This window comes from Daucus carota, chromosome 3, assembly GCF_001625215.2.
Source record: "Daucus carota subsp. sativus chromosome 3, DH1 v3.0, whole genome shotgun sequence".
Lineage (NCBI taxonomy): Eukaryota > Viridiplantae > Streptophyta > Magnoliopsida > Apiales > Apiaceae > Daucus > Daucus carota.
Window position 1 is genome coordinate 12839468 of NC_030383.2, and position 11014 is coordinate 12850481.

Here is an 11014-nt window from a genome sequence, read left to right on the forward strand (position 1 = left end):
ATTGTGAAATTCATATCATTGCAAGTTCTTGAAATAGCCTTGTGGCCAAGTTTATGCTTCTTCTTTTGTCCCCACCTCAGAAAGGTAGGATCTTTGACATATTACAAACCTTTTTTATTCAAGAATTTCAAGTTTTTGGGCAATCATGTTTTTTTTAATAATTTTGCATATTATATTGTTTTTATCATTGTCATTGTTGAATGATAAGTAGGGTTGTTTATTTGAATTTCTTGGCCATTTCTCTTGTCTCCCTGTTAGGAAGAATTGGTTTACTAAGGCCATTGTGTTCTTTCAGGACCTTCTCAATTCATTATCTACAGGCACAAACTCTGCAGCTCCTCTCTCAGTTTCTTGTAAATATCAGGTATCCTCAGTTCTTTACCTTTTCAAGTTTCATCACTCGTCGAAAAATTCAGTATTTATTAATAGGTTTATAATCTGTGTATTGAATTGTAGTGCAATTTTGCAGTCTGCAATTGTGTCGACTTCATTTCTTCGTGATTTCGTGTTCTGTTAATTTGTTATTTGTTGCATGTTGTATCATCAATAACCTCCAGTGTTGTCTACAATTGGCATATCACAATTTCAGATTATATCCAAACTACACAAGGTCTCGTGTTTATCTTGTTGTGTATTGTTTTTTCCTTGAAGCTTTATGTTTTCTTAGCATAGTTCCATCTAATATCATGTTCTCCGGAACAGAAACTCACTTCCAACTGATTAAGATTTAATATCTACTAATCATCCACAGGCTACTCAGGTGGTGCTTCTTCAGTAAAACATATGTCCTTGCAATCATGTAACGATAGTGTATATGTTACTTGATCTTGATCAATCATGCAGGGGCAACTGAAACTCGAAATTGAACTTAAAGCTCCTTATACGAGCTTGTTGTTTATCACCCCTTTTTTAAACAATTATTATTAGTAAGAGGATAAAAAGTGCTGTTCTTAACTTTTTTTCCTGCATATTTACAGGTTCCGGGAAAGTATGGATACATATTATCCTAATTCAAGCAACCAAGAAAGCCATGTCTTGAGAGCTCCCTATGTGCCCATCCAAAAGCTTGATTCTTATAATGAATTATCTCGCTTACCTGATAACATGTTCTACTTGAACCAAACATCTGCTGATGATTCCTACCCAGAGCTGAAGTCTGGAAGTTCTCTATCTCCAAAAAGTTGTGATGGAGTTCCTTATGTTGGGGGCACTGATAGGGGTGTGTTTGTTCCGTTTATGAGCGACTGTGTGAGTCCATTATTACCTCAGCAGGTAAATATGGCGGAGAGGGTACAAAATAACAGGCTTAGTAAGCAGCATATTCTGTCAAGAACATCAAGAGAATGCGAAGATTTACATGAGCAAAGATTATCTCTTAGCCTCGGTGCAGAATTAACGTCTTCCAGGCAGTTACCTTCGATTCAGTACCAGTTTGGCAACTCAGATCCCTTGCAACTAATTAATTTCCTTACTAAAGATTCAGGGAAGGTTGGCTCTCAGAATGAAGAATCAAACACTGGCGAGTTTTTATCATTTGGTTTAAATGGAAACGCTGAAGATGTAACCAACTTCCGGGATTTTAACAACTCTGATAGCTCTAGACAAATGCAGTATGCTTATTCATTTGAAGGATCACAATATTCATTTGAAAACTCTAACTATCTCAAGGGGGCCCAACAATTACTTGATGAAGTGGTAAATGTTTATGATGCTCTTAAGAAACCGAAGTTCAAATGTATTGGTCAGGTTGATAAATGTGAAGGGAGTAACTCGTATATCAAGTCTGACCCCGGGCTTCGATTAGATAGTGGAAAATTTTCTGGACTTGAAGAGTCTGCAATGAATTCCTCCGTTGCACTTCCGAATGCAGAACGGCTGGATCAAGAAAGCAAGCTGACGAAACTATTGTCCTTGTTAAAGGAGGTAATTTTTTTTCCTCAGCGACAAATATCTGTTTATCTACATTTTTTTCTGAATTATGTTTCATGATGTTTTTGTTTGTAGGTTGATACAAGATATAAACAGTATTACCATCAGATGAGGATTGTAGAAACATCATTTGAAAAGATTGCGGGATGTGGGGCTGCTAAACGATACACATCACTTGCACTCCAAACAATTTCTTGTCAATTTCGATGCTTGCGTGATGCAATTAACAGGCAGATCCAAGTCTGCCGTCAAAGCTTAGGGGAGCAAGATGATGAACCAAATAGTTCATTATTGCCTCGCCTTAGCTATGTCGATAAGCATATTAGGCAACAAAGAACCCTCCAGCAGCTTGGTGTCATGCGACATTCATGGAGGCCACAAAAAGGATTGCCGGAAAGCTCTGTTTCTGTCCTCCGTGCTTGGTTGTTTGAGCATTTTCTGAATCCGTATGTTTCCTGAAGCTACTTTTCATATGTATATTCTGATACTTTATATGTATGGTCTGATTATATTTTTTGGCGTCAATCAGTTATCCAAAAGATTCAGAGAAATCTATGCTTGCGAGGAAGGCAGGTCTCACTAGAAGCCAGGTATATCATCTGATTTTGAATTCACTTGCCTGCACAGTGAGCAATTTGTTATCAAGACTTCACTTGATTAGGCATTACTAGAGTTATCGCATATTTGTAACTTAGAGTTCAAGTGTCGCATTGTTTAGGACTGCAACCAGACACAGATACATGAAATTCTGGTTTTCTCATACAGCAGACATGCAAGGGTAACAAGAGTTTCTTGCACAGTGAGCAATTTATAATCAAGATTTCACGTAACCAGGAATTACTAGAGTAATGACATATTTATAACTTATAGTTCAAGCGTCACGTTGTTTAGGACAGATGCACCAGACACTTATATATGAAATTCTGGTTTTGTCATACTGAAGACATGCAAGGGGAAAAAGAGTTCTTTTAATCACCAGTACTTGCTAATTACTAGTTAATATCATTTCTGTTTCGGGGAGGCTGAAAGCTAATTTATGAAGTAAAATAGTTCTTTTAATCACTAGTACTTGCTAATTACTCCTAAGTATCAGTTTATGTTTGGGGGCAGGTTGCAAACTGGTTTATAAATGCCCGAGTGCGTCTCTGGAAACCTATGGTTGAAGATATGTACAAAGAGGAGTTCGGAGATTTAGAGTCAGACAAGAAGGAAGAGGTGAAGGAAAGTGTAATGTCCGGAGCTACTTATGATGACCATTTGAGGCAATTCAGTGGCCCAGGGGCTGATCCCAGATATGATCTAAATATGAAAGAGTCAACAAGACCAGATTACAAGAATCTCTCTCAGGGAGATGGTGCCATTGATGGTGAGGTGATAAGTTTGCATGGTGACAATTGGTCAGGTGTAGATGAGCATTACATATGTCCGCAAAAGTTTATCACCTCCAATCAAACAGACGGGAGTCTAAATGCAATTGCCTCACCGTATGATCTCTCTTCTTTCGGTGATTTCACAATCAACAGTCAAGTGTCAAATTTTGTATTGCAGTGCTAATACTAAAGATCAGCTCGACTTGGGCATCAAGCCATGACTAATACATGGCTAAAATGTTCCAGTTTGCTATCCCCCAAATGTTGCTCCTGGCATTTGACAAGATAAACCATGGTTTTATTTCCATATGTTTGGTTGTGTATATTAGAAGGGGGATATATGAAGAATAAGAGCAATGTTGCGTACATCAGGACCTTATGAGGAATAAGGGTAAGGTTGTGTATATCGAGACCTTCACAAATAGTGTGAGAGCCTTGTGCACCGGATAACATGCACCTGCGTAGTGATAAATTTAAGAGACAGGTACGGATTTTGCAGTGTAGCCAATAATGAAAATGAAGTTTAGCTTGCCGCATGTAAAGATGTAAAATAAATATTTTTTGTGGCATCTCTGGAACAGTTGTACAAATTCTGTAGAAATGTGACGCTGATGTATCAAGTCTTTTGTAATTAGAAGAGTTATTTTGGTGGTACATTGATTCCCTTTGTAAAAAGAAACAAATCTTTTTTCAATTATTAAAGCGTCTCTACAGCAATTCCTGGATGTAAGACATATTTTAACAATCATGTACTATCTACTTTTGCTTCTTGTGATATGTGCTCAAGCAACCAATGGTTCTCAGAACGCTAGTTTGCAGGTCATAGACTTCATTGAATATGTACTATATATCCGTATTTATCTCTACCCAAGTATAACTCCATAAGGTATATTTTGGATTTAGTAATGTGAATAGTGAATGGAGAGAGGAGAAGAATATAGGTGAAATTGATATAGGGTACAGGTAAAACAGAGACATTGATATGGTACAGATTTGTAGCAGTCAGTTTGTGCAGCAACTTTAATCACAAGAAAAGTTTTGAGTTATTGTATAAATTACAAACCAGTCTCAGGGATGACAATTGTGTTGGGTGTTTCCGGCATCTTCTGACCGCTACATTATAAAAATTATAGTTGCGTCATCTCCAAGAAGTAGCTGATTTTCGTATAGTGGTTAGTTTTTGGATCCTAAAAAGTGTTATCAGAGCAGCAGGTCTCGATTAAAACCATAATTCACTAAAATCATATATTACATTCTCATGAAAACCAACAATAAAATCATATAAGTATTATTGTTAATTGTGTTGGTATAAATTTTTGGAAGAGAAAGTTTAGTAGAGTGTCCTATCAACATCCTTTAATTATGTGATGGCAACATGTAAGAGGTAAAGTTAAGATATTCCTCTATGATTACAGATTCACAAGCAGCAGACAATCTTAAAACTGGGAGTGTGTGTGCAAAAGACAGCCCACTTTCTTTCGTTCTTTTGCATTCGGACGACAGAATCCCAATCAGCAGAACAATCTAGTTTTGGGTTCTTTCTTTGGTCACAAGGCCATATAAATATACACAAACACCCGTATGCATACAGAGAGAGGAGACGAGGCTGAGGACTCTGCTGAGACAACTTTTTTAGTGTTCCAACGAAATGTAAGAATAGGCATTAAAGTTGAAAGCTTGGTGATTTTGGCTGTAGTTTTTTGTAGTCAGGAAAGATAGGACCACCTCTTTGTCATTTTCAACATTTTCACTTGGCTGTTTGTTTTCTTTTCTTTTGCTTTGTAGATTTTGCAGGGGTCTATGTCTCTAGGTTTACAGCTCCAGCTGCTCCCTAATACATGTAGCTAGGTCGACCTTATCTGCTACCTTTCCTCACTTCTGAGTGTGTAAAATATATAATGCTGGAGGGAGAGAGAGTTAGGAGGGAGGTAGAGAGACAGAGAGAGAAAGAGGGAGGGAGGGAGAGAATCTTTGCTTTGTTCTGCAAATGAACAAATAACAAGCGTAGGGATCAGTGTGTGCACTCGAAGACACTTATATCACTTAAAATTGGGTACTCAAATCTTGATAGTTGCTTGTCTTTATCTGCTTAAGGACTCAAAAATCTTATTGTATCCATGGATTTCTTTACAGACTTCCACTTTGTTGATTGCTTTGTCTTTCACTCTTTGAAACTCACCAAATCATACAGTACATAGTAGTAATAGATTTGCTGCCACTTCATAATTTTCACTTTCCAAGCCTATATATAATATATCAACAACATTCTCTCCCACAGTCCCACACTACTATAGTCATGGCTGATCAAGATTCACCCCCAACATCAAACACCCTTCACCAGTTCCTTAATCTAGACTACATTTCAAACCAAACCCAATATGCAAACCAAAGTTTAAACGCTTTTGCAGCTGATTTAAGAGGCAATGCATATCATCACTCTCTTCCTACCATTCAAGAGAGAATGTCTAGATCAACTAACCTTCTTCAAGTTCATTCAAAAGCCAATGAGGCCGACTCAAACCAAGGCAAACACTTGCCAAATCTTGTTGAAACATCGAATGAACCCGGTGCTCCCACGCAGAAATTATCGCTTTCTCTAGGCTCTTGGATGCAAAGACCCTTAACTTCAAATCTCATGAATCCCATTTACTCATGTAATCCTGAGTATGCGATATCGGATAGCTGTTTCCCTTCCTCTTCAGCATCACAATATCAATTATCTTCCAATTTCTTTGGAACAGAGTCTTATATGATTGCTATCGGGGAATCAAAATATCTAAAACCAGCTCAGGCCCTTCTTGAAGAAGCAGTTAGTGTTGGTGAAAAAGCAGTCTACTTGAACAATGAAAAAAATATCAGAAAATTATCTCCCACTGATAAGAAAGGATCTATAGGACTCTGCTCAGAGCTAAGATCAGAATTGTTCAACAGTGTTTTATCCTTGGAGAAACAGGAACTTGAAGCTCAACTATCAAAGCTCATTTCTCTGTTAGAGGAGGTGTGTAATAATGTAATAAAACAGTAAGATAAGTATTCGAGAAAATATTTCATATAAGTTTGTTTGTTTTAAGTTGTTTTTTTTTTTCTTAATTTTTTTTTCAGGTTGAGAGAAGATTCGAGCAATATTATCACCATCTGGAAGAGGTGGTTTCTTCGTTTGAGCTCATAGCTGGTGCAGAAGCAGGCAAGTCTTACACGGCTCTTGCACTTCAAGCTATGTCAAGACATTTTTGCAGCTTAAAAGATGCCATCATACATCAAATATGTGTTGCAAGAAGAAAACATATGCCAAGAATCAACATGGGTTTGTCGCAACTTAGCTTGATTGATCAAGAAAATCGCGTGTCGCTTCAGCAGCTAGGAATGATTCATAACACACGCCAAACATGGAGGCCTATTAGAGGATTGCCTGAGAACTCAGTTACAATCCTCCGTTCGTGGCTTTTCGAACACTTTCTGCATCCGTAAGTTATTTTCACTTTTATTCTACTGAAAATCCCAGGTGATTAAGGGTTTATTCTCTGTTGTCCCGATACTCAATATTATTACTATTTATTTTCTTTTTGAAGATATCCGAATGACTCTGAAAAGCTTGTACTGGCATCACAAACAGGCTTGTCTAAGAACCAAGTAATTCAATTTTTCACCTTCATTTTCTGTATAGATTTTCGCTTAAACTGAATATTGACATGTACACGATTTTATTTTAATTTTGTCAACATTTGAAGGTTTCGAATTGGTTTATAAATGCGCGAGTCCGACTATGGAAACCAATGATCGAAGAAATGTACAAAGAAGAGTTCGGAGATGATTCGGTGGATCCAGCACTGGATAGCAACTCTATTTCGAATGAAAGAATCACAGATGATGTAGATGAACCAAGTGTGTAAATGTATCTGGTTAACCGGTGCTGGATTTCTATCTAAAGTTGTGTAGGAGTATTTAAATAGCTTGGTTATTTAGTCAAGTTAACTGATGTAGTTCTAAATTAGCTGCTTGCTGTGAATTGAAATGTTTGTAGCTCATGTTGTCAGATGCTGAAAGTAAATTTGTCAATTATGTTAAATTATCATTTTTTTAAGCGATAGGCTCTGATCCATAAGCCATAATTACAAATTCTCCTCCTCTTGGGGATCGAACCCGTAACCAAGAGAATACAAAATTCTCTCTTTAATCAGCTGCTCTCTTCATTTTTTATTTTTCTTATCAATAAAGATTACTTCACAATCTTATGTAGAAATGTTTCGATAGTTGGTAACTTAAAGGGTTACATGCTGAACTAAAAAAATATAAATATTTTTTTTGAACAAAAAAAAAATGAATCTAGAAATAGAAGATAAATATTCTACTATATGTTTTTTTAAAACAAAATTATATATTTTTAAACAAAATCGAGATTTGCTCTTGCCTAACTTTCGGCACATAGATCCTCCTGCCTCATTTTGTTGATCGATATTACCTGAGGCCTGAGGGAGCCAGCAAACAAATTAGAAGCGCCAACTTTTAAAAAAAAAAAGTAATTTAAAGATGGAAATGCATACTCCATTTCAGGTGTTATAAAAAACGTGTGGAATGTGGATGCATCGACTTTGTATAAAATCCAAAAAGCTAGACCTCTTCTCTCTCAGTCAATTTTATACCGTTTCTTTTTTGGAATATCTCATCATTTCTGTACATTCCCAAAATAGCAATTTTTTATAATATAAAACACTATTACACCCACTATTTTCTTTCACTATCTTCATTCTATAATAATATAAACACTATTACACCCACTAATTTTTTCCACTATCTCAAATCTATTATTAAAAATAAATGAATCCCATCATTTAACATCTTACATTTTTATTGGTCTCCGTGTCCAATTCCAATATATAGTATTCATCGGGATGGAGGGAGTAATATTTAAAAAACTATAAGAAATATCAGCATACATTAGATGTAATATATATTAGTATTTGAGAAGACTGAAAGCATTAACAATTTTTTATGCAAACACAAATGAAGATAAGGATACTTTCGAGGGAGGTCTTGGAGGACCCCGTGCCCCCGTCTAAATTCCTTTATGATGTTACAGTTGAATTTATATTATTATTAAAAAGGTTGGCAGAAGACAATTCGAACTTTTTCTTGCCAAGAAGACAATTCGAACTTGAATTCGTATGAAACATCTGAATAAAGCGGACAAATGTAAAATTTTCGGTGACCCAAAAGCAATTTTTGGTGAATGAGTATAATTTTAAGTGGGCCTACTGGCCCAACGATGCCGAATCCAAGAAGAAAATCAGGTTGGTGAGCGCAATATTATAATTTCCAGCTAAATCAAGCATTAAAACAATAAAACGCATATAACCTTTATATGAAAAAACGAATACTCCCTCCGTTATTTTTAATTGTCACATTTGGTTTTGTGTCGATCAAATTGATCAAAGTTTAACTGAAGTTTGTTAAAATTTTATCAATTGATAAAATAAAAAATACATCGAAAATAACTTTTAATCTATTTTAGAATGTAATTTTTAGTTTTGTTAAATAATGAAAAGATGACTTATAATCTTTAGTCAAAGATTAGTCAATTTGATCAATATAAATAGAAATGTGATAACTAAAAAAGGACAGAGGGAGTATTATCTGAGTTCTATGATAAAATATAATCTTTTTCGAAAAATGAAATTATGGATCATATTTATTCTATTACAATATATATTTTCGACATCCATGATCCATAAATCATAAACTTACTATAAATAAGTGGAATAATATTCGAAAGAAATAATAAATTATAACAACGTCAATTAAATCACCATCATAAGTTTATTGGAAAAATTCATCATCCCTATTTTCTGTAATCCTTATCAAAATTCACCGCAAGACACTGCAACAAACACACTAAAGAAACTACTATTGTAAAATGAAACTCGACAGATCAATAATGCAAGGCTAATAATACAGTTCTAATATATGAAAGCACAGAGGGCAGAGGCCACTTGCATATACAGCCATACATACATTCCAACAGATCGGCCCCCACAACTTGTTTATTCACTAATTATGTTATGCCTGAACAGACAACTCAACCTCATTGCTTCAACCTTAATCAACCTAATGAAACATGAAACTAATCCTTAACACAACTTCTTAATGATGAAACATATCTACCGAAGCCATGATCGGTTGTTGATTAAGGTACCACGGGTTCATAAAACTTTCAGTCCCAAACACATTGTCACACTCCAACATCTCACCGCTATTATTATAAGCATTATTGTTATTAATATTTGTGTTCACAATGTTCATGTTCATGTTCATGTATTTGACTATATCATTAAGTGATTCAAGCCTTTGGCTCAGCTCATCCATCTGGGCCCTCAAGATGAGATTCTCAGATTCAAGATTCATGAAGTGTTGTGTGGTGATGTTGGCTTTTGTAAGAATCCGTTCATTTTCTTTCTTCAGTTGACTCACTTGCCCACTCAGCTCATCTAGAAGTTGCTGTTTTCTCAGCCGGGATCGCCGGGCCGACTCGCGATTTGATTGCATTCTCTTTCTCTTCCTCTCATCCATCTTGTCTCCTTCAGAACCTGAGTTCTGAATCTGGGTTGACCCGGACGAGTTTCCACTCAAAGAAGCCATGCAATATATATTTATAAGATGTAAATTTAGATATGTAGATATAGATGTAGTTTTCGATGGTATTTATTTATGAGAAATCATAGAACCAGTAGAGAAAACAGACGGAGAAAGATTGAACAAGATGTCGCAGATATGTATTTATCATAAACCCGATACAGAGGATTTCACTGATAACAGGTGACATATATCGTAAACATCAAGTTCCAAATCTGCAGCATCAGTACAGATCTATAGCAAAAAGATTATATTCTAAAATTTACAAATTTAAAAAATATAAAAAAGATGGGTAGCAAGAAAATAGAGAGATCAAAATTAAAGAGAGACTAGAGAGGAGAGGAGGAAGAGATTTTTGAGGTCGAGAAAGGGTTGATTTATAGAACAAGGGAAGGCCGGGAAGAAAGGGAAATGATGTTAAAATAATACTAATATTAATGAAAAAGAGGAATAAAGTGAAATAATTTGGAATATCCTAGCCCAAGCAGAAAGAGTTAGGTACCGGGTACAAAATTTCGCAAAATTATAAAAATAAAAATAAAAGTATCCAGCTGTTTAACAGAAAAGACAGCACAACCAATTATTGTACTACTGAAATCAATGCATCTTATTTTTGTCTCCTCTGATTTCGTTTCTTTTACTCCCACCGTCCCACCTAATTTTTTACATTAGATTTGATCACGAAGATCAAGAAATATGTATAAAGTAGTTGAAAAGAGAAAGAAAATTAAGTGAACTGATGGGTTTAATTGATTTTTAATATATAAAATAGAGATAATGGAGTAAAAGTAATGTGAAAATGAAGAAAAAGTAGGAAAGTGGTGGAATCCATTAACTATTTTAAGAAAATTTTGTAATGTAAAGAAATGAGTGAGACGACTTAAAAAGAAAACTGTAAAAAATCTACCCGACGGAAGGAGTAACAATCTTGTTTTCACCACCGTCAGTCCGTCACCATTCACTATAACTGTAAACGGGACTTGTCAACGTAATTTTAGTATTTGTATTCCTCGTAAATTTCATAAGTATTCCGATTTCATAAGTAGTTGATCATTTGTTATACTTCTTATCTTAAATTAGATGATCTT

The 11014-nt window shown here is 35.4% G+C and overlaps 2 protein-coding genes across 2 annotated transcripts; one reads left to right on the forward strand and one right to left on the reverse strand.

Moving 5' to 3' along the window:
- The first annotated feature begins 185 nt into the window (after positions 1-185).
- On the forward strand, positions 186-7380 carry LOC108211648 (uncharacterized). Its single transcript, XM_017383303.2, has 9 exons — positions 186-364; positions 978-1923; positions 2005-2375; positions 2459-2519; positions 3040-3480; positions 5449-6297; positions 6402-6763; positions 6869-6929; positions 7028-7380. The coding sequence occupies exons 1-9, from the start codon at positions 201-203 to the stop codon at positions 7187-7189; spliced, it is 3417 nt and encodes a 1138-aa protein (XP_017238792.2). The 5' UTR covers positions 186-200; the 3' UTR covers positions 7190-7380.
- A 1652-nt stretch (positions 7381-9032) lies between these two features.
- On the reverse strand, positions 9033-10329 carry LOC108211740 (bZIP transcription factor 11). The gene has a single exon (XM_017383418.2). The coding sequence runs from the start codon at positions 9930-9932 to the stop codon at positions 9438-9440; it is 495 nt and encodes a 164-aa protein (XP_017238907.1). The 5' UTR covers positions 9933-10329; the 3' UTR covers positions 9033-9437.
- Positions 10330-11014: the final 685 nt, after the last annotated feature.

Coding starts and splice junctions, on each gene's coding strand:
- LOC108211648 (XM_017383303.2), top strand. CDS start 201: ATGATAAGTAGGGTTGTTTATTTGAATTTCTTGGCCATTTCTCTTGTC. Junction 365..977: donor CAGTTTCTTGTAAATATCAG/GTATCCTCAGTT, acceptor GCATATTTACAG/GTTCCGGGAAAGTATGGATA. Junction 6,298..6,401: donor TCATTTCTCTGTTAGAGGAG/GTGTGTAATAAT, acceptor TTTTTTTTTCAG/GTTGAGAGAAGATTCGAGCA.
- LOC108211740 (XM_017383418.2), bottom strand. CDS start 9,932: ATGGCTTCTTTGAGTGGAAACTCGTCCGGGTCAACCCAGATTCAGAAC.